The sequence below is a fragment of the Calypte anna genome, chromosome Z (assembly GCF_003957555.1).
Source record: "Calypte anna isolate BGI_N300 chromosome Z, bCalAnn1_v1.p, whole genome shotgun sequence".
Classification (NCBI taxonomy): Eukaryota; Metazoa; Chordata; class Aves; order Apodiformes; family Trochilidae; genus Calypte; species Calypte anna.
In genome coordinates, this window is record NC_044274.1 from 12,260,537 (window position 1) to 12,285,060 (window position 24,524).

The 24,524-nt window shown below is 43.3% G+C and overlaps 1 protein-coding gene across 1 annotated transcript in view; it reads right to left on the reverse strand.

Moving 5' to 3' along the window:
• The window catches only part of NPR3 (natriuretic peptide receptor 3), a 39,446-nt gene extending 16,650 nt beyond the window's left edge, over window positions 1–22,796 (reverse strand). Inside the window, exons 1-3 of the mRNA XM_030467427.1 lie at window positions 22,088–22,796; window positions 17,345–17,467; window positions 12,730–12,896 (exon numbers count right to left, since the gene is read on the reverse strand). Of these exons, the coding sequence (XP_030323287.1) occupies window positions 12,730–12,896; window positions 17,345–17,467; window positions 22,088–22,796 (999 nt within the window). The remainder of the gene's footprint in view (window positions 1–12,729; window positions 12,897–17,344; window positions 17,468–22,087) is intronic.
• Between the last annotated feature and the right edge of the window lie 1,728 nt (window positions 22,797–24,524).

Consider the following 24,524-nt stretch of genomic DNA (forward strand, 5'->3'; position numbering starts at 1 on the left):
CCAGGTTTGCTGAACCCTCCTGGAGGCTGCAATACAAATATGGAAAAAACACTGCTAAGAAATTATTTTCATATCCCATTCAAGGTACCATATACTTAAAAAGCAAGTAAGCTAACTAAGTGCATAGCTAGATGAGATAAGCACACATTTGTGTCTTTTATTTTCCTTCCTTTCTAACCTAATTAACCATCTTCCATAAAGAAAAAAAAAGCCTCCATGGAAATCACATGGATAAACTTTACACAGTTCAAGGTTATAGTTCCCCAAGCAGCTATATTGTGACCACACTATTCATATATATCAAGGTGTTAACAGCATACACAGCAATGCAAAATACTACTGACATGGAAGACGGCCAAGCTACAGCTACACAGGACCCATAATTTTCCATACCCTGCCCACTGCCTGTTAAGTAGGCTTAGTCTCTTCCACCAGGAACTTCCCAGCTCTGAATCACAGCAATTACAGCAATTCATACCACTTCAGTGCTAGGTTAGAAGGATCACCATCATTTTTTATCTACTGCAAATGCAAAAATCTATTATTCTCCAAACTGCGTCTCTGCACCTACTTACCTGCAGTGATTTTCAGACTGTGAAACTACAGTTCTGGACAAAATCAAAATCTGGGGATTGCATGGCACACATTTTGCAAAGATTTTACCAGTTTACATACTTGACATGATGCTTGAGTGATCTAACACTCATTGAAAATTCATTGATACTTCCCCCTCTTTCAGATTAGTCCACAGGGATGAACAGGGATGAAGCAATCAGGTACAGAACTATGATCACACACATGAAGCTCATCTAACCTCATATACAGTACTTACTGTACTCATTAATTTTAGTAATACAGTGTCCTACTGTAAAACTTTAGCATGACAGTAAAACTATGACAATGAAGTTCAAGTACAGCAACTTTATTTCAAATATATATATATATATATATATATATGCTATGATGTTGTTCAAAACAATCTTATGCCAAGTCGGTTCAACTAGTTCATGACTATGGACTTCTCTAGCACAGCAACCTATCTTATAGGGTAGGTAGGTATTTTCCTACTACCTCAGGTTGTTTCATTGTGTCTCAATAAAACAATCTTTCTCTAAGAAGTCATAAATTAACTGCCTGCTCTCTCTTTGTAATCCTTCCTTACCAGTCCAATTGCAATTACAGTCCTTCTTTTATGAGCTTTTCCAAGAAACCCTGACATAACTTACTTTTTTCCATGCTTTTATTGACATGTTATCTTTGGCAGTCTTCTGTCAATTCACTCACTATCCAATAATATACTCTTAATATAATTCTTTAGGGAAGAATTTACTCTTTGATACCATTTACTGATGCTACAAGCTCCCAGTCAGGTCATTGCCACTGCTGATGCCTTTGTTATAAGTACCCCTTTGTATTCCCAGGATGGCCAGCAGCCTTCAGCAGTTCCTTAAGGAGTTGCTATGCCTTTGCTCTGAGCTGCAAAAATCCAGAATAAGGTGCTCGTGATCCCCATACATTCCCAGGATGGCCAGCAGCCTTCAGCAGTTCCTTAAGGAGTTGCTATGCCTTTGCTCTGAGCTGCAAAAATCCAGAATAAGGTGCTCGTGATCCCCATACAGTAGGTGACAGACAGGTACAACTGATTCTGTTTAATCTTTTTTTAAGACAAAACATGATTGTTACAAACTTGATTTTCTCTTAAACTTTTAGTTTGCATAAACTCATGAGAAACTCATTGGAAGTGAGATGTGAGAATGTGAAGTTGAGGGAAGAATATCCTCATATCTGCAAATGTGCCTGCAAATAGGCAGAGTGCTTTTCAAGCCAGCAATGATACATACAGCTTCAGCTTTGCAGTAACTTATTACTCCTAATGGTATAACACTACCACCTACCATCCTGCATGTTGCTATCATAGTAGGATTATCACAGTTCTCATTAACTCACCATCTGGCTCCTCATATCCTCATGTAATTTCTTAATGCCACGATGAAACCGGAATTCATGGCATTGCTAAATCACACCTAAGGATAACAGCTACTCCCATGCATTGGGACTGAGAACTGAAGGACTCACAAGTGCAATAAATGCAAAGCCACAGGATTCACCCCATAGCCAGCTGTCATAAAGAGCATGTAACAGAGTGCCTACAGACACAATGTGACCTGCTTCCACAGAGACCTCATTGCTGAAATCAGTACAGCAACTGGCAAGGACAATAAAGCTGTAAAACCGTTAATCAAAAGTTTAGATGCCCGATGCTAAAAATAGTCTGTTCACTTGAGTAACCAGTATGCTTCCTTAACAGAGCTGGACCTTAGTGGTTCAAAGGAACAGGAAGGGAAAGAGAAAAATAATGGAAGCACGTGCTTTCTCCATGGAAGGCTATTTCCTCAATATTGAATTTACAACTGAAAAAGAACATATGGCGTTATGCCAAATTCTGGGCAATGCAGCTGTAGCCAAAGACAGCCTCCCTCACTGTATCCACTGATATCAGCGCTCTCTAAATACATAAATACATAAACTGGCACCTGCTCAAGAACATACGAAACCAGAGCTAAGTGACAGATAACTGTCCCAGTTCTCACCTGTGATCTGGGGGTGGAACCCACATCTACCCCCCCAAAAAAAAGATGTTGAGCACTTGCCAGTGTAAGAGGTCACATAATATAAATCCTTGTGCCTATTTAAGAAAGATTTATTCAAATACTGCTGCACCAACTTCATCTTTCACAGGGAGACAGTGTGACAATTTGATCTTTTGTCTCAACAGTGAATTGAAGCAGAAACCTATTCAGCCCCAGGCTGCAGAGGAGCTGCACTGTGAAACACCAGCTAAAAAATGAGCACCAAGACAATCAAGTGCAAGGGCATGGAGGAACCCTTCCACACTGCTGCTTGAGAGAGCTCCTGTTCTTTATTGCCTGCAACACTCTCCAATGAGTATCTAGAAAACCATTTTAAATCACTCCTGCCTGCTGCCAACAGACCAGCCAGAAAATTTCCAAGATAAAGCCAAAACCTGCTTCTTCCATTAAACACAGGCAGAAAAATCGCCACCACAGCAGATTTAGAGCCTTACCCACAGTCAGCTCACGTGATGGGGCTCTTACCGTCACTGATTTGTATGAATTTTGGACCAAACCCATGGCCTACCATCACTGTGTCTCAGATTATCCCCAGACCTCCTCTGGCAAGGCCAAGAGGGGAATGAGCTGAAATCTGCCCCCTCCAGCAATGGGGAGCACCTCTAAAAACAGATTTTCTCCCTGCAAACCTGTGTGGGATTTATTCCTGACTCTATTCAACATATTCACTGATTCCTTCTGCAAGCTGAATCCAGACCCTTTACCCTCTGAGAGCAATCAGTGCAGGTTTGGAGCAGCAGCATTTTGGATTAGAAGTGAACTACCTACATACAGAAGAAATTTTCCTTTATGTATATTTCACTCACATACTACCCACCAGTGTAATTTAGCTCTAAAATTCTCTAAGCCACCTATCACAAAAAAAGGACAGAATCAAAGAATGCACTAATGTGCAATCCACCTCCCTATGTTCACAATACACCTCTAACTCCAGATAAAAAATAAATGTAAAGAACCTCTAGCACACAGTACTACATTATAATCACCTCAAAACTGAAGGCATATTAACTGTAAAAGGCATAGCTGTAATTTAAAAACTAGCCATTCTACTTTTTTAGGGGTTCCTGCCTTTTAACAGACTATGTGGTCATTCTTGTGATAAGTTATAAAACTATATGCAGAAACTATCCTTCTTGTCACAGAGGTGAAACATGAGAGATATTAAAGAAGTTATTCTTGTCATCGGAACACACAGAAATCAAAGCACTCTTGTTTTAAGTAGATATTTCTAAGGACTTCATTGGTAGCCTAATGATGATGACCTGTTATACAGTTGTAATGAATGCTTGTATTTTAAGTTAGCATTATGCAACCTTTGGAACATTTTGATTGCATATAAACACCTAGTAACCAAAAATCCCCAGTCCTTTCATTAGATATTAAGTTTTAAATGCCAGACAGCAAGTTTGTTTTTCAAGCAGGAACGTATTTCACTTTTAAGGATGACAGAGTCACTCATCTGAAAAAATCAGTTCCACTTGCTAAAATAAGCTGCCTGGTTTAAGTAAATGCAGAGCTAGGACAAACAGGAAGGACATTTTTTGCTAAATGTTTATCCTTGTACAATGTGCAATTGTTTCAGGTTCTGGCTTTCTAACATTATCACAAACCACAAAAGTCACGGAAATATCTTATTTTCTATACAAAACACTTTCATGATCACATCAGTTCTCATGCAAAACTGAAAAGATCTCTATACCACTGCTGGGCAATTTCACACATTACAACTGAATTTACCTGAATTTACACTAGCTGGTAAAGAAATAGTATGAGGTGGGCTGGTGAAATCTTCAACGTGGTAAAAAGCCATTTGATGAAAGAACTATCCTATTTCTGCTGTGAAGCAGGTTAGCAAAGGCTACCCAGCAGACCATTCTCTTTAAATACAGTGTGTTACGGGCTGAATAAACATCAATGATTTAGGCACAGCCAAAACTAGTGCTTAGCTTAGAAGTATTATTAGAGTTGCATTAGTCACCTAAGCTTCTTATTCAGTACCTGGCAAAAAACTGGGCACACAAAACCTGGATTCATAAGTACCAGCGACCCGCCTTGCCCTTGCCAGCAGAGGAGGTGGGGATAGAGGGATGGATGTGACCCTTTTACTCTCACACAGCCAGGTAAGCAACTCCCTGAAGCATGGAGACAAAGTCAAGTCCTTACAAAAACCCCACAGGGAGCCAGTCCTCTCAAATCCCCTGCCCCTTTCATCTGATGGCCTTGGGGCTACAACTGCTGTGCTAGCATGAGAGAAATTCAAGACAAAATCCCTGCTTTGAGGGAATCTGAAGGACTCCACCCTTCCCCTACCCTGCCTGGAGGGCATACTGGGGCAGGCATGCATGCCCCCGAGGTGAAACCCAGGTACTGGGGGAGAGGGATGACCTGACAACACCCAGGGTACCCACCTGTGGCTGAGGCTGCCATGACAAATGATCCTTTTATTAAATATCCAGGTAAGTCGGCATAGGAACTTGTAAATCTTAATGGCATGGAACTAATGCAAACCCTCAGGCTGCTATTAATCATGTTTCTATTCCAAATAATTTAAAAATTAGTGACTTAAAAATTAGTGTTGACTTTCCTTCAGATGCTGGGTATCTGATGAAAAGTGGCTGATTTACCATCCTTTTGCTGACATACCAGTGAAGATCCCACTAGCACTGGAGAGGTACAGCAACTAGCTCAGAAGATTTTGACATGTACCTGACAGCAGACAGTAATGGGACATATCTGCTGTTCCATGGAACATGTCCTCCCACTCTCCAACAGCAATGTGATAGTTAATGACTCAACATTTGAGGCTTTACAGCCCCTCCAAAAGGCTAAACTCTCACAATTTTAGCTTCTAGCTTCCCTATTGACTGACTGGTCCCTGACATCCTGATTTTCCTTTCTAAGGTATTTTGTATTCTGCAGTCTGGTGGGCTAACTGGATGCATTTTACTGTGTGTCCCATCAAATGTAAATGTCCTCCTGCCTACTGAATGTTTCCTTGTTCCCAGCTGCTGAGCAAAGGGTGCCCGGAGCTCCTCACCTACCCTCCTCCCATTGTCCAGGGCCCTTTTCTCATGCCCCTCTTATTCAGTTGCTGTGGGACATAGACAGTCCTTGTCTTTTCAATCTGCCTTGATATATTAGCTCCCCTTGGAATGGACTAAACCTTTTTATTTTTGTCTCAGGCTTCTCTCCCTTATGAAAAAAAAAAATCTACTGAAGAGAGAAGGAACGTTGGGAGTATCCTCCTGTGGGTTCCTATGGCTCCTTATGTTTACAGGAACACCACTGCCTTTATTCACACAGCCCACAGACTGAGTACATTAACCCTTTCAGAGTAGAGAGACTGCTAAATATTCACTGAGAAAAAAAACCACAGCTGGCAGCACAATACAACCATCTTCTTCCACAGCCCAGGCAGAACAAGCCCAGGCCCTGCTGCCTGCCTTTGCTCCACCACCCCACACACCCAGGTCGCTTTACTCACCCACATGAGGCTGCTGTGTCCTCCTCTTAAAAAGATTTGCTGCCCTGGACCGTGAGCCTTTCTCAGAGCCACATTCAGGTTGCTTAACCTGCCAGCACTCAGCCGTAAGAAACGAATGTGCCAACATAGCAAGAGATCACAGACTTGAGGTATTATTGATTGGCACCTATACTGAAAGACTTGTTACCTGAATGTCATGAAACTGGACCTTGCCCTGCTGTCATACAGGATCACTTTCATCATATAAATAGCTCAAATGAGTAGGAAAGCTGCCCTGAACCACCTTACTGCAGTACCTGTCCCTGTGGAGGCAATGCCTCTTCTGCCCTGGAGCTCTCAAGCAAGGAATATGGAATACCAGCCTTTAAGAACTGTCCTTCATTTACACCCCTAAAGAAAACAAAACATTATCTCCTTTTCCACAACCCCTGCCACCCTTCTGATCACTTTGGCTCAGACAGATTCCAAACACTGAACTCCTAATCCAGCCTATGCTGCTGCAGCTCAAGGCTACCAGTACAGCAGAACCCTCTGAAATATGGAGACTGGAGGATGCCATCAGCCATCTAGCAAGCACATCACTACCACCAGGAAACAGCTTCCAGGTAGCTGTAACAGCATCCTGACATGAGATGGGCTCACCCAAACCTTCTCCTTCATTTGAGCCCTGTTAAGCTGAGGGTTTGTTCCTGTAAAAAAGGGAAATTTCAACTGAGCATTATTTTCATAAGCTACCCATGGCTCAAAGGAAAAGGTATTAGCTGCTAGGTAGCAAAGGCCTTTTATTTTGCTTCACCTTCTGCGAAATGAGACCGATATCCTTCACTCAAACAGAACCAAGAGTGCGGACCATTTAATACCAGATTCAAAAATCCTAATATTTCATAAAAGCAAGACCTCAATGGGACAAGTTAGCTTTTGGATCATTAGCAATGCAAATGGCATGAAAGACATTAAAAATAAAAACAGGTAATGAACTTTTCTAGAAGACATATTTTTCACACTGTATTAGTGGAAAGTAAGGTGTATTTCTAGCAAGTACTTCAAAGGCAGAGTGCCTTGCCCATAAATGTCTGAGTGTCTGTTTAGTAAAGTGGAATGTGAATATCTGTGAAACCCAAGTGAAAACATGGGGCTACGGAAAATATACAAAATATTTGTGAAGATCAAACTCTGAAATTTCACATTCCCATAGAGTTCAGATGTTACTATTTTCAGGTGTATTTACAGTTTTATTATATCTCTACAATTTAAAACAGCTTAAAAAATTGTCTGGAAATACTAAACAGAAATCCCTGGAAAGTGAGAAAAAGAATTTCTTTCTTTTACTGTCCTCTATGACATCTATTGATGGTAAATAACACAGTATTATGCTGCAGTTTTGCCTAAGACCCTGATGTGGATGACACTAGTCTTTCATATCGCTGAGAAAGCATTAACTTCAACAACAACAAAAAAGAAGCGTCTGCTGCATTCACCAAATTTAGCTATCCACAATTCAACACTGTGCTTACAGAAATTATAGAAACTCTCATTAATTCCAAAGGGTGAAAGGCTGGTCAAGAAAATCTTAAATATGTTTTACTAATAGAATTCATCTTGTTAATGAGCTGGCATGTGAATCCACTTTTTCTGGCTGCTGAAAGCAGCTTGTGGTTTGGTTTTATTCTTTCAAATACAATTAGCAAAGCACTCCAGAAGCTGAATAGACGTATTCATTAGAACAAATTATCCCCCGGCAGGGTTTTGTTGGTTTTGTTTTTTTAAAAAAAAAAAATAATCTCCCCCAAACCCTCTCCTGTCCTGGTGCAGTCAGAGGAGACACAAAAGCCTGCCTGTCATTAATCCTGCCTGCCTGTGCCTGAAAAAAGACATGTGGGACTTACACTGCTGAAACTGTTACATTTTCAGTGTTACAGTGACACAAATGAATCACTCCGTTCTCCAAACCCTTATCTTAGCTGGTGTACAATCCTAATTAAAAGGCTGACGTAAGGAATACACATGGGGAAGAGTCTGGCACAGATATTATGGATGAGATGATAAAGTTTATGAGCATGGCTACCTCCCACGTAGCTTTTGTAGTTAACTGTTGGAGCTCAAACAGTTGCTCTTATGTGGACCATTTCTCATTGCAGAGGGATGAAAATGTTAAATAAAAGACTTGTCCTTTCTACTAGGTAGGAACATCTCACTAATCTAATTAATCTATGTAATTCATTCTTTCACTGAGATAACTTTACAGGCAACTTGGGCTCAAGTTCCCTTCTCCTGCTGCTCATTTTCTGTGTGAAAAGGGCTATAGTCACAATAAACCCCACACATTCACCTCATGAACAATGCTGTCATGTAGTTAACACAGCAGAAATATTTGTTTAATTAGTTACATTTTCAGCTTTTAAATTAAAAGAAAAAATAAGCCATGGGTGGTCTGTAACCTCAGAAAAGCAAATACCCCAGTCTGTAAAATCATCCCAGCTCAAAATACCGAGTTTGACATAAAAAAAACCCAACCAACATTTATTGAATCCTAGGTTTGAGTCAGGAACAGAAGGTGCATTAAGAGCTCCCAAACTGCAGACTACCACCAATTCATTAATTGTTCAGCATTATTTAATAAAAATGGCTTATGCATATACTTTAACCATAATGCTATTTATTCATAAACCTTTTTTTAACTACAGTATCTGTTGGCAGATAATCACAGTAATTCAGACACAGTTTCAAATTCTTTCTTACAGTAAGCGCACGCAATTCCCCTTGCTGTCTGCCTCACCTGGGTTACAGGTCTGCAAGCAGAACTTGTCCTGTATTTTGCAATTAAACTAAGGAAGAGACCAGGACACATTGCTGTTAATGTCTTGGTAATGTATCACATGAGAGAAGTGAGAAAACTACTATAATCTGTGTTACAGATCCCACTGTCCTTATACCTGACCTCAAATTTTAATTTGAATTCCTCAGACTGGAAAAATTGTTCTTTTTTCTGCTGTTTTATGAAAGAAGGCATCTCCAGGTGGGCAAGAAATAAAACGGCCAGGCTTTCTACAGAATCACAGGATGTTTTTTGAAAAAAATAATTACATCAGCAAATGCTCAAATGAGGGCTGAGCAGATCTGAGGCTTCAGCCCACAGTTCTTCAGGTTACACTCACAAGACAGTAACTGCTTTCAGTATTAGTAGCAAACTAGTAACACTTGCTAAGGGATTCAGGCAGCTGTTGCACTAAGACATTGCAACCAGGATGATGATTTTTAGCCTCATCCTGCGTTAACTACTACCTATGCAAATACTCCTAAAATGCTTCCTAAGAACCTCTCTGCCACTCTTATTTTCAACACCATCTTGTTAAAAAGGTACTTTAGGAAGCTTTTTCCTTCACAAGAGAGATTCCTGGAGGAGTTAAGAACTTGCCTTTTCCACACTCTCCTGCACACACACAAGGCACAGGCTCTTCCATCTTCACAGTGTTATCACTCATATAGGAGTTTCTGATAACAACAGCAGTTTCTGATCTCGGCAAGATGTACCCACACTACATTTCTCTCTGTTGTGTGTGACTGCAAATCTGTATGGCCAACACTCTGACTTGCTACTCCTTCAAGGGCCATATGTGCTCTCCATCTGGCAATTGGACAGTTGCTGTTTTAGGACTTTGCCCTTTCTGTCTCTCTTATCTTTCCTCCTGTCATCTGCTTATTTTCCAATTTTATTATATTCCTTATTGGTACATAATAATGCCTTTAGGATTAGTGCTGGCAAGAGGCCAGGACAAAATGGCAGCATTAACTTTGTGATAGGGTCACTGCAAGACAATTTAGACTTGGGGCCCCATTTTCTTGTGACACTGGTAAAATCCACACAGAGAAGAAACACTGATTGCTTCTGAGTTCATCCTCTTGGGACACAGCTGCAGAAGTGCATAAGAATTATGAAAGCACTTAACATGGACTGTGCCACTGTCTTTGCCCAGAGTTTTTGTTTTTAGGAACAGAATTCAGCAGAGAAAAATCCATCTCTCTTGCTTCCCACCCACTAAGCTGAAGGGCATCCCCTCCCAGGCTTTTCCCTTAGAGGACACATCCTTGCTTAGCATGCACACAAGTCAAAACTGCCACTTTCTTCCCATGCTGCCAAATGAAAAACTATTAGTAAGGTGCCCACTACCCACATATATTTCAGAGAGGAAGAACCTGGCTGTCAGTTTGGCTTCTAATTTTTTTTCATTATTTTTTAAAATGGACATTTTTCTTAAGCCTGAAATGTTTCTCCTCTAAACATGGCAGCAGGAACATCCCTTAAGGCAATATGAAGCATCTTACCTGATATCCAAAGTGGGGAAATGTAGAACTCATCATAAATTATGAAAAGCAAACCAGATAGTTAAAATTCACATATTGCTAATGAGTAACACAGCTATTGTTTTTTTTTACTCTGCTGAACCCAAGGCCACTCCTCTCAAAGTATTATTTTCCCACTGGGTATTGGAGGCTGTGAGAAAGTAGGTAACTCAGACCCTGCTGAGATCTATGTAAGTTAAGTATTCCTGTAATACCAGCACATTCTGCATTTGAAAACAAGCCTCCTTCCCCCATAGCCATGACCTGTAGCTCCTCCACAGGGAACATCATATCCCTACGGCACTGACAAGAAGAGATTGGGAAGGGTGCAGAAAGCCAGGTGGGAAAGCAAGAACAGGAAGAGGACCATGAGGGGCTCCATGCCACTGCCTGGCCTCAGCAAAGGCTGACAGGTTTGGGTGAGGGAGTGTTTGGAGCAAGATGAAAAGCTCTGGATCCCAGGAAGGAATGAGATATAGGGAGAGGCAGTCCTCAGAGCCAGGCAGAAGTTGAAGGACAAGGATGTAGGGGGCCAGGCACCTTCATACCCACCCTGTTACTGCCAGGACCACTGCCAGCATGGAGGGTTGATTGTACAAGCAACCATGAAGTGAGGAAAGAGGACCCAGCAAACACATTAGCCTGAAAAATCTCCCCTGGATTGGCACAGGGGAATTGGCTCTCTCAGGAATACACTTCTGCTCGACCCTAAAAGATGTTTCCATCCAGCACCTACCAGTGCTGAACTTGCCCAGGGTTTGCAATGTGTCCTCATCCTGTAGAACCCTAAACCACCCCCTTCCCTGCCTTCAAACCATAAAGGACAGCACCTTGAGCTCTTAGCAGCTTAACACTTTTCTCATCTGGGGAAATGACACACTGCCCATGCTAGAAAAGCCACAGAACTGTGGATGACTGCACTTCTAATATTCAAAATCACATTTCTCACCAACCATAACCAAAAGCACCTAGTAGATTTTCAAGATGGCTAAGTGACACCTGAAAAAGGGCACACAGAGGTAAAGGGAGAACAGTAAAAAATTCTGTCCCATACCTTCTTCAAAACTCATTTCACAGGTTCTTCAGAGAGGAGCTCCTTGAACTTGGCAGTTGGCATTTCTCCACTAACCCAAGGTAAAGAATGACAACAATTCACTATTTCTGCCTGCCTAGACTTTCAAAGTTTCACAGGAAAAAATTTAAGCCACTGATGTAATTCAAACTTAACATTTTAAGTAAACTTTAAAATAAAATATATTTATGTTCTAAGCAGCACAGGTTTCCTGAGGTGTTCTCAAGTCAGATGAGGCTCTGCAGGAAATGTCATTGATCAACACAGCACTAGAAGTTCAAAAGCTTGTACTTCAAACTAAAGATGATGCCTCCACCTCTGAGGGACACAATGATTGATACCAAGAGGTGCCTAAGTGGGAGCTGGTGAATGAGGGGTTTAGATTGCTTTACAGAATTTCAGGCATAAATTCCTAGGTCTCATTTCTCACAGCCAAAGACTGACCAAACTCCCTCAAGCTTTTTTTATTTTTTTTTAAGCCCATCTGGAAAGTTTACTCCCCATCACGGGGAAGGTTGGCTGTCTGGGAAGTACTTGTATCAGCATGCAGAAATCCCTATAGGTATGTGCTACACATTCTTGCTTTCAAAGAGGACTTTTCTGTGAAAATGCCTAATGAACTAGCTTAGCAGTAGCTCAAAGGCAATTTTCAGAAGCATCTTCCTCCTACATTTGGGAATACTAAGAAATCTCCATCTCTGGAGGACAGTGGCATTTCTCTATACTTAAAAAAGAACTTGCAAAGGCCACACTGATATTTTTGGCAGTTTAAAATAAACCACAGCAACAACCTAAATATGCTTAGTTGTGAATTAAAACCACTTTTCTCATTCATATCAGGAAAAACTTAATCAGCTGCAATCCAGCCAGTAAACTTTCCAAGAACTGATTCTACCAATGAAAAAAATTACTGTGAGAAAAAAAAAATATAGTTCTATGCCTGGTGGGAGAGGAAGAGAAACTTGGCAATTTGCCTTCCTTCAGAATAAGAGGGTCTTGCTCTTTGCGTTACCCACACACAAAAAAAAAAAAAAAAAAAAAAAGAAAAAAAAAAAATATCATACAGGCAACAGTGGGATTTTACAACTAACCCCAGGTAATTCTGTCCTGACAAGGCCTACCTACAACTTTTGCATGTTTTCAAAGATGTTAAGACCTGAAACCTGTCATTGAGTACTTACGTAGTCATCCTCATGCAGACCTTGCTTCTGAACAGAACTTTTCACCTCCAGGGAAAACTTCTCAAACTCAGGCTTCACGGTCCTCAGCAGAGTGATGGTCTGCAGGTATGAGTATGCCTTCTTAGCTTCAAGGTCATGTTTGTCACCTCTTCTCCAAGAGCCATTTCCTAAGGGGAAAAAAAGCATATTTCCAACTCCATATTAGGTAACATTACAGGATTGCCTTCCTTTTCCACCCCTCTCTTGCACACTGGGGAGATGACAAGGCAGAACTGAACCTGCTCCAAGAGCTGCAGAAGCTGGGCAGGGAGGAACAGCTGGTGGGAAGTAAATGTGCAAGCAGAAGGACAACCTTACCCCCATGCTGTGCTTGCTTATTTTTAAAGGGTGGGATGAAGCCTAAGCATGAAGACATCTCAGAGCTAAAAACATGTGCCAGATCTTGAATGTAGAGATATTTTTGTTAGAACAAGTGAGGGAAGAATCAGCCACAAAGTTTTTGTTACAAGCAACACTCTTGGACAGTCAGAAAGGCACCAATAAAGTCAATAGTATAATCATCATCCTAAATGGGAGGCAGATGGTACAGCTACTTCTCCCACAGCTCTTCCACTCCAGTCAAGGAGAAACTCATGCATGCAGTGGCTGCCAGGCCAGCCCTGCTCTTAGCAAAGAAACACTTAGAAATAGAATGGGATACTGTACATATGCTGTATTTACATATTTTCTGTCACAGCAGGGGAAGAATTCAACTCAGACCACGAGTAAAGTCATCTGATTTTTTTAAAAGCAGCATATCTTACTGGTTGTTAATTAGCAGAGGAGTTCTTCTGCCTAACAGAGCCTGACCTAAGACCAGGTCGTAAGACCCTGATTCAGACTTTCACAAGATCAGTTCAAAGGTCCGCATTGCCCTAGACCAGGTTTTGTGCTATTCTCCATAAATGATAAATATAAGAGGTCTAAAGGGAACAGTGGTAGCCTTGAAATGCTTACAAATAATTAAGCACCAGACAGTAATTTTATTTTTCAACAAACAGCAGCAAACCCCATCATGGCTAAATAAGTGGAGACGAAGATTAACAGTAAGTTTGCAAGGGTAGCCAGAGAAACCAGGTTGGACCACCTCATTATCCCCAAAGCAGGTGACTACAGTGTCTGCATTTTGTTTTCCTCATACCTTGGCACTGCTGTTTGGACTATTTTTGCTTCTGTTTTTGGTTTTGGTTTTTTTTTGACAGCACATTAACTGGAAAATGGCTCTGGTTCCTCAGTGAGCACAGGGAAAGGAGCAAAGGACCTGCACTATTCTGTAAGACAAGTCTTAGACAAGTCTTTCCTCCTGCTGCTTTTGGTTCCAGGGCAGGTTCTGTCACTCCCTTCACAGGGTGGGAGGCACAGATCGCCTCAGTCCTTTTACCTCTTTTCCACCCCAGCAAAACATTATTTACTACAGCTTAGCAGCAGTTACGACTATAATCTTTATAAATACCAATTAACCTTGTTAATTCTCTCAGGAAGAAGTTCTAGATACATCTGCTTTTGGTCAGGGATTTCTCTCCCGGTACAAAGTTTAACTGGTAAAAATTACTGACGTCAGTAATTAATCAGAACTGATGAAAACACTGGAGAGCTGCTAAAACCCACAGTCTGGCTTTGCCCTCAGACATAGCACTGTTTCCTTCACTGCCTGCTCCTCATTCTTGTTACTTCTTTCCAATAAGAAAGATACGCACAGCTGGCAATTGCAAGGTAGCACATCTTGCTAGCTTCCCCAGCCCTCAAAGCTGAGAAGCCTCTGCCACAGCAGAGTACCTGCATTTCTGAGGTGTAATATTCAAGCAGCATGGAGGGCTTTGCTACAGCTTTGTATTTACAAATGGAGATGGCTAAAAAGAGTGAAATTGTAGACAAAAATATGGTAGTGCTGGTAGAAAGCAAGTATGTTTCTGTCTTGGATACTATAAATATTTATTTTTTAAAAATCCTGTCATAAACCTGCATAATAGTGTTCCTATAATAATTTACATATTTAAATTCCTTCATGGATTTTTTATGTACTTTTGTACTTTATGTACTTATGTGCAATTACTGCAGCCTCGACACTGAATACGTCTGCTCTTCTGAAAAATTAAAAATATTCAGGGCAGAGGGCAACAACAAACTGCAACATGGTCATCTGAACTCAAAGGCAAAGTGCCAGTCACACCAATCACACCAACTCCTGGATTTTGTACCTTTTATAAGGCACAGAATCTAGCATCTCCAGCCACATGGAACAAGGAATTTGGGGGGAATTTCTCCACATTTCTCTATTATGCTTTCCACATGTGATGACCATCTGCACAAACGTAAACTTCTGATGTGGAGTCATTTCACTCCTCACGGGTAACATACCCACAAAAAACCAGCAAAATCGGTTTTAAAGAATTTTTACTTAGAAATGTCAGGAAATGCCACAATCTAACATTTTAACCACATCAGAAGGCAGACAGTTTTCATTAATCCCTTGGAAAGGCGAAAAGAAGGCTGGACTACCTACAATGCAAAGGATGATTCTGCTGAGACTCCCACACAATCACACAGGTATGGCCCCCATCACCGTGTTCCACAGAGGTCCCACACCAGCATGGCACAGCACTGCCCTGTACACAGCTGAACAAAGTGCTGTCCACTGGGGACACCCACTCGACTCCACAGCTGCTGTGATGCTGGGGCCCTCCAGGGCAGGGTGCTGAGCCTGGAGAGTCCAACAGTGCCTCCTGCAACTGCCCCTACAGCCTAACAAGTAGCATCCTGGAAAGCAAAACCATTACAGAACACAGCAGCCCACCCCCTGCAGCTGCTGTTTCTACATGAGCATCCCCTGCTCAAGGAGAACTTTGGGTATCACCTGCCTCAGCCAGCTTCAGTGCTTCCCAGCAGTCATTCCAGCCAAGGCAAGGAACCATCCATTGAAGGGGATGACTCATGAGCCACTGTGGGTATCAAAGGATGATGAGAATCCCTGTCCAGGGATGCCTACTTCTCTACAGTGAATCACTTTTGATGCATTTTTGCTCTGTGAGATGAAATGCAGCAGCAGTGCAGTGGTAGCAAGACACTGCTGGTAGCCAGAGGGGTTATCTGATCAGCAGCTGCTAATCAAGTCAAGCCTGCACAGCTCCCAGGGTTTACAGAAGGGCCAAAATTTCAGGATTCTGTGACTGCTGATACAGGTGCCCTGGTTCTGATTAAGGCTGCAATGCCAAATGATTCTGCTTATGCCACAAGGGATGAAGTCACTCCAAATTCAATACTCAGCAAAAAGAAAACCTCAATTTGAGCCATTGGCTTTGATCTTGTTCTGCAACTTTATCTTTTTTAGTTATTTGAGCGATCTCTTTATCACCTGGCAGAACTTGCCACTTGTTTAGTTAAGCTCCAAGGCATACACAGAGCTACCTATATCTCCAAATTTAAACAGCTACATTCCCTCATTATAGAGCTTTTCAAAAAACACAACCGTTTATTGTAAAAATAATCTTGGCAAATGGATAACCAAAAGTTTATGCAAAAGAATTTAACTTAAATTAACTGATTTAATAAACAAAACATCCTCCATGTGACTTCAATTATTCCCATTTGTCAGCCTTTTTAGGCTTGGGAAAAAAACAAAACAAAAACAAAAAACAAGTTCTCATTCTTTCTCAACACCAGTTTGGTTTTCAATTTGAAATTAATTCATTACTATATTGGATTAGTTAAATGCAGCCTGCAAAATAGGCTGCTCTGTTCAAAAGCCATGTTGCCACGTCAACAAAACCTAGTTCCCAGGTAAAAACTGGTCCCCAGCGCATTGCTCCACTATTAATTTGAATTTAACTGAGACAGCACTAGCAGCTGAAAGCAGGTTTTCTCCCTGCTGTGCACTGCCATTATAATAAATGTAAACTGAATGTAACTGAACACTGAACACTTTTCTTCAAAAAGAAAATACATGTAATTTACATTTTAAATTTAGGCTATAATTTGACAAATCTGATCTTTTTTACTTAAGATAAAATGAGCCACTTTTATCCACTCTGATCTAGTACATTTGTAGTGTCTATGTTGATCCAATGCTTTCACTTCAACACAACTCTAGTGAATATTTTTGCAGCTGGAGGTTGTGATCAAAAGCTGAAACTAATCAATTGTGTGAATTCCCCACCACAGCGATGACTTCTGGAGACCCAGGCCCTGCAGCTGCCACAACTCAGCTCTAGAAGTATTCCTGCCCAGAGATTTGCCCATCTCAAGGTTGGGGATGGTGCAAGCAACCCCAAGCTGAGCACACACACCTAACTGAGATAACCAATGTTTCTGTCTATTGCTCCCCATACAAATAACTACATAAAGTAATGCCTACAGAGTATTTGGCATCTTGTGATCCATTCAGTGGCAACTAAAGCCACAAGGTTGATTTTATCTCCTGCAATACTACCACAGCCCAAGTGGAAGCTAACTGCAACTGGGGGGAGAGATACTGGTGTATTTTGGGACTTGTTGTGGTGTATTTTGATGCTAACAAATCTAAAAATACTAACTGGCACGCAGAAGAATTTGCAACATACTTGGTCAAGAAAAACATTACCATATGATGAGCTGTTGAAGAGTTCAATATTGAAGAAAGCATAGTCCCCATTGGTCATTCCTTGCCGATGAGCAGCCAACATAATACTCCTGATTGTGTCACCTCTGGCACACATGATTACAACTGGTGGAAGAAAATGGAAAAACACAGATAAGAAGCAGTTTAAGAACTTCAGGGAACAGCCTGTTAAGCATGAACACTGCCAAAGACAGTGGCCCCAGCTGTCCTCCCCATGTCGCAACAAAGATGACAACGCAGATGGCAAACAAAGCTGATTTCCCAAACAGCTGAGAGACGGCAGGTACCAAACACACAGGGGCTTCCTAGTCCCTTGTCTCTTCTGGAAAGAATTAGATAGAGTCAGGTGTGTGATATAAGTTTTTTTACCCCTGCAATATGTGATAAGGTCAGCTTCAAATTTCTTCAGCTGCATATATTTGTAGAGTCAGTTGCAAGCACAAGCCTTTGCTGTAACATCTAATGAAGAATTAAGGTGATACAATGACATTACAGTGGCATTTTAATTTCAATTCCATTGAACGATTTGGTGTAGATACATCTCACATACACCTCAGTCACCTAAAATTAAGGTAACTGGTCTAGAATTTGTTGTTTCTCTACAGTTAGAGGTAAGCAGCATCTCTGCAGCTGATTCACACCTTCCCAAGATGCCTCCCTAGGGGTAGAAGTACAAACCTCTCCAGGATGTGACTGTCCCTCCAGCAACTATATAACAAGGCTTGGAAATTACCTTTGATGGGATGCTTAATATTCAGAAACGGGCAATGCAAGTTCCATTTTCTGAGTGCAAAGAATAAAGGGGGTTACATGAGTAAAAGCCACAAAGCTTCATGCATCACAGACCTAGAGCTAAGCAGTGGCTCTGCTGCTACAACAGGATCCACAGTGCCACAGGTATGGTCCGTGTGGACACTATGATCCAGACTGTGACAAGTCTGAATCAAGAGGTCTCTTCCCCAGTCTGTGGGCAGGAGGAATGACTCTCCTTGCTACCACTTCACACTGCAAAGGGAAAGTAGGCAAGGTCTTCAGCAATGAGGAGGCACCTCCCACATTGCATACCTTATACTGTAACCTTTTATATAGGATCACAAGACTATGGGTATGAAGCTACTGACATCAGAGGGAGCAGCAGAGTATTGTACCGGAGTGTGTTTCAGGAATATGTCCTACAGCAAAGTCATAAGAGATACTGTTGGGAACGATGATTTGAAACCAACTGCACACACATTTCCAAGAACACCGTCACGCATGGTAGGGCTCAAAAGCTACAATAATGTAGGCAAGTATTTTCACCCCAACAATAAAACTGAATAAAAACCACATTCAGCTTTTCTGGGTAAAAGTGTTTGCTATTATATGAAATGGAAAGGCCAAACAGGCCAAATCTTTTTGCATACAATGAATTGCCTCCCATTGTTTTTCTGGTTGGCTGCCATCACAGGCATAAAGCTCCAGATGCGCTGCTGGGGTGAGTCACGTTCAGTACATCCCCACGCTTCAGGAAAGTTATACTGTGCTCAGCTCTGTCCTACTGATTATAGCAGAGTAATATAATAATTTCCAGAGCAACAGAGCAAGACGTATTTCATGGCCATTGTGAAGTATATTAGCATGAAGGAAAGGAAGAAGAAAAAAGATTTTCTTACAATAAAATTTGGATCAAATCTTTTCCAGATGCACATCAGGAACAAATTTGTCTTACTGTTCCAAGTTTCAGTAGAGGTGAGAGATTTCTTTTTGAAATGTTTCCTTGCTGCCCCCTCAATTCTCCCTTGACTTAGCCTTTATAATTCATATCTATCATAAAATCATAATCTGTAGATGGAATTGAAGAGATTCCCACAACACCAGTAAAAGACCTTGTGCAAAAGGGAAAGAAAAAAAAAAAAAAGAGTTGGGGAAAAATTCTACTTTAAAATACATTAAATCATACCTTGTAAGCCTCTAAAAGAACGTAAAGGAAGTAATATTAACTGTTTGGATGTCTCTCACAATCTTCCAAAAATGTAAATTATGTGTATTCAATCTGCATCTGTACCTTACCATTGTGTACATACAATGTGTACGTGCAAACACATAGAAAATGTTCTCCCTCCAGTATAATATACACAGACTGCATTAATTCCAATACTGATATTCTGAATTTATTGACTTGGGTTATTAACTCATCCTGCAAATACTTAAAGAGTTTAAATTCCAGTTAAAGGAGTAAGCACACCCTTTGCTACACGCATCCCTTGGACTATGTGTATTAGCAGAACACATTTAAGCACAGTCCTGGCGCTGTGACCATTACAGTGAACCTGAGCCTACAACGTCAGCTGAGCCTATAAAGATGCTTGTACTACTACAGAAATTCATTACAGACAAGTGGTTAACCCTTATCTTCATATTTTTCATCATGATTTTGCTGTGCTTCCAGGACATGAGTCTTTTGAAGTAGCTTCCAGGACTGAAGAGGCAGCCACTGGCAAACAGTGTTTAGCTGAATGTTCCTCTGCCTCCTGAACCCCCAGGAGTTCAGTACAAGCCTCCAGCTAGCAGCAATCTGACCCACGGGGCCAGCCTCTGCACCAGGTCCCAAGGTACACCTAATTTCCCAGCTCTGGGAGAGCTGCTTTGAGTACGAATTCTGATCTGCTTGGAAGCCCACTCCCACTCAGAGTAGCTCATGAATACCACCAGCAGCAGCAATCTCTGGACACTGAGAAGTGGAGGGTCAGAGCACAGGACAGTGGCATACTAGATGTGACATAAGAGCTTTTAAAAACTGGTGAGAAAAGCAACCAACTAAAAATGTTCCTAAAAACCATTTTGCACTGTGACCTGTTGCCCACAAAATCTGTTGCCCAGTGGGAGGGACCTCTTCGCTCAGGAGAAATTAAGACCTCATCTGAAGCACATGCTGCATCCTTCCCATGATATATAAGTTTTACAATATTCTTACAGCCTGAAAGGTGCCATGAGCAGCAGAACAACTTTTCAAGCCTAGAGTAACGTGCCAGGTGAGTCCTGCAGTCAGTCTTAAAAGTCAGAGAGGCACAAGTGGAAGCTGGAGGTCTCACCTTGCTGCCTTTCAAATCAGCAACATAAGCCAGAGGACAAAGGAAGAGATGAGACAGAGGGAGGGGACCCCACAGGGCACAAAGAGTGGGAGGGAAAAGAGACAGAGGGATACTATTATTCAGTAATTTGCAAGTTCCAGAATGATGCAAGACCAAAGGTCTCTGCTCAGTGAAGCTTTTCAGCCAAGGCTGAAAGCAAGCCTCTCTTCCCTGATTGTCAGCAAGGTCTGGAGATCTGCCTTTAGCCATCAGTCACATTCCCACAGCACAGCCACAGCTCCCTTTGGCTGTGAACACTCATCTTTTCCTGCTGTAAGCCTGCTGCTATGCTCTTACCATCAGCAAATCCAAATACATGCACAAAAGTTAGGCTGGCTAGAAAATAAAAGCAACTTTTCCCACGTAGCAGTTTCCTGTAGCACTAACACATTTCTTTCAGTATACTCCCCCGACCAGCACTTACTAGGAAAGCTCTACTTTAAGCACCTGCTTTGGTGAAGAGAGACTTAAAAGAGCCACATGCTACTGGACCTCAGTCATCTCACAGACACGCCTGCACCCGTTCAGGATTTCTCAGCAGCTTAAGCAAGCCTGCTCTGTCCACAGCCTTCTGCAATCTAACACCAGTTGGGGCACTCACACGCAGCATGATCTGTACTGGTTCAATTTTGATGCTACACTCAACAATCAAGGACTAAAAACAGTACAAAGCACTTTGCACACCTCCATCTCTTTGGAAAACAACTGAAGTATTCTGCTTAACTCGAGCCTGCGTTCCTCTCACCCCCCACCTTTTCTTATTTTGCAGTAATTTACTGGGGAAGCCTCTGGCTGCTGAAAGCCTCTAACAGAAAAAAAAATGCTTTTTTGATAAGCCTTCATTGCTCTGGGAGCTCACTTTAAAACACATCTAGCTAAAAATATGCACGTCCCAAAAGCACTTTGAGCATTTTACTGCTACGTGATGTAAAGTCATTCATCCAGCCCGGGGGTGACTTTCCAAGATGTTATACAAGCCATTTATCTCCACTTTGTTTTGGTAACAATTGGTGGCAATATTACTTCACACATTCACGTGTTTCACATCCACACATCTCCCAAATTGACTGCTTACTCTAAATGCATTTGTTGTTTACAAAGCACTTGATGGGGCTTCAATGGCAGGAGTGGGGAAAAGGACCCCCACGGCAAGACTCAGCAGGGTGAGAAGAAAACATCTTTGCTTAGACTTTGAACTTCAAAAGTCACTTCAAGAGTCACTTCAAAAATCTCGGAGAATTAGCAACAGATTTGCTGCTCTGCAACTAAGGACAGTTCTGGGTAACCCAGGCCACCGGCAGAAAGATGATTTCTTACTGTGCCACAAAGCCCTCCCAGTGCAGTCCCTGAGGGCAAGTCTTCCCTCCCGCCACAGGAGGTGAAGCTTTAATGAACTTCTGTGGGCATAACTTTGGTTTGGGTCAGGGGATGCCTGGTCCATGGATGCCACCACACCACTGCAATGATATTCTCCATGAACTGGGACGTGATGGTGCCTGCCCCTCATGCAGGACCTTTCCTCCCCGGTGTTCCCACTGCCCCAACACCCTGTCCCCTCATCCCAGCAGCTACCGAACACCATTGAGGAGCAGAGCGGCACCCTGCCACCACTCACCCCTTTCGCCGGTCTGGAGGGTGCGGACGATGTCGTCGAGGTCGAGGTGTCGGCTGCTCTCGTCGAAGCTGTGCACGGCCATGTGGAAGGCCTCCTCCTGGAAGACCACATGGACGCCTTCCATGGCGAAGTAGCAACTGCGCTCGGGATTGCTGTCGCTGTAGAGCAGCGTAGCCCGGTTCCACTGGTGGTGGCGGAAGAGGGCCAGCAGCATCTCGCCCATCTTGGCGTAAGCGGGGGCGACGCGGGTGAGATGCGAGTACTCGCCGCCTTTGGCGCCGAAGCCGGCGGCCAGAGCCCCGGCCGACAGCATGGGCACGTTCCAGTGGGCCGCCAGCCGCGCTACTGGCGCCGCCGCGTACTCGCAGACGGGCCCCAGCAGCAGGTCGGGGCGGCGGCCGTGCAGGGCCACCATGTCCACCAGGCTGAAGAGGGCGCGGTTGCCGCACGCCGAGTCCTCGTAGGTGAGCTGGAAGGCGTAGCCGGGCGGCAAGCCCCCGCCGCCGCTCTCCCGCAGGCTCCGCACCGCGTACTCGATGGCCGGTCGCACCCGCCCCAGCGAGAAGAGGTAGGCGTCGTCCTGCGGCAGCAGCACCAGCACCCGGATTAGCTTCTCTTCCTCCGCAACCTCCGCGCCCGCGGAGCCGGCGCCCAGCGCTGCCAGTGCCGCCAGCACGCAGCAAAGGCTGCTCAGCAGCCAGGGCGGCATCGCGCCCGCCCGCCCGGCCCCCCCACAAGACGCTCGAGCTCAGGCAAACTTTTCGGCACCCCCCACACCCTATCCCCGCCCCGCCTCGAAATTGTTCAGTCGTGCTTTTATTTCTCAGGTGTTGGGCGAATTCACAACCTGCCCCAGCCTGCAGGTTACGGACGGAGCATCCCAGTTCTGCTTGTCTTATTATCTTATGGATAAGATTATTATTATTATTACTGAATTCTTTTTTGCCTCTCCCCCCGCCCCCTCGCTGGATCCCCCAGCGGGGCTACTGGGCTGTGCCCTCCCCGCTTAAGTAGGGCGGGAGCTGCGGAGGCTTCTCCGCGCGCCCAGGCGGTGCGGCCGGGTTTGAGCGCAGGGAGGAGTCGGCCCAGGCGCTCCCCCCCCCCCCCCCCCCCCCCCGCCCTGCCCGCCCCCTCCGGCCGCTCCCCCCTCCTGCACACCTCTTCTGCCGGCCTGGAGGCCGCAGAGCGGAGGTTGCTGTACTTATCGCACAGGTAACACTTAACGTGTTACTATTCAGTGCCTTTCTGCTCGCCTGGTGCCAAGCGAATCCGGACGGGCAGGGATCCCCTTGCACGTTATATATATATATATATATATATATATTTTTTTTTTTTTCTGTTGCTTCAGTCCGGTTAAGATGCCTTTTTACTTCATAAAGGAAGCATTTTTGCCCCCCACCCTGCCGAGGGGTTTGGGTAAGGTATCAGCAGTATCAGCGCTGCTGGGGATGCAGGCAGCACCCCGATGGGCACTGTGACTGGTTACAAGCAAGGAAGCCTGGCTCCCATCGGAACGGCATAAACGAGCTGGGAAGCCAGCTCTGGATTCCTGACTCCTGCCTGTATCTCTCTGGGGTCTTCCTGAGACCCCCATGCCAAGAAGGCCCAGATGGAGTTTTCTGTCACTTCCTACCCCACTGTGTCTCAGAAGCACAGTTCCATGCCACAAGCAGGAGAGATTCCCCCCGTCAAGGAGCACTGATCTGATACTATTTACTTGGGAAAATAAGAAAGATAACCTTTTGAATTATATTGAGAACACTGCCTAGTTAGAGCATGCTAAATGCATCCCTGCTTATCTCAATTTACTTACTGGTCATAATGTTGGTACGCTTAAGATTTTGTCAGTACCTACTTAGAATGCACACTCCTCCTCTGGAATGAAGAATAAAGTCACTGTGAAATGTGCATAATGTTTTGAGAAATGCTAAAGGATGGCTCTCTGTGGAATTTTCTGTGCCCCATTACAGCACAGGTCCCCAGAAAAAGGCAGTTTGATGTTTTATGGTTACGTGGAGAGTGCCCAGTTTGCAATCAAAAGTTAAGTGAACTGCTCCTGGCTTTACAGAAGAGGTTTGTTTAGTTCAGCACAGAGGTCATCCTCAGGACAGTATGTGTAAACTTACTTTTGTTGCTGCCTTCACCACAGTTTGTGAATGGGAAAACTGCATTCCTGGGGTGACCATCTGCTCACCTTTGAGATGCCTTGATTATAGAAAAGAAAGCTGGGAGCGCTTGTGCAATTACAACTGAGGAGTGGAATGAAAACAGCAGATAAGACGGTACAGAAGTAGTAATTGTTTAAAAATCGAGGGGTTTTTTTTTGGGGGGGAAGCATTTATCTAACTGGGCTCAGTAAAATAAAGAAGCTCAGAAATTCAAGGATGGGTATTGTCTCTGAGAAACGTACCTCTCACACAGTTTTGATTACTGAATC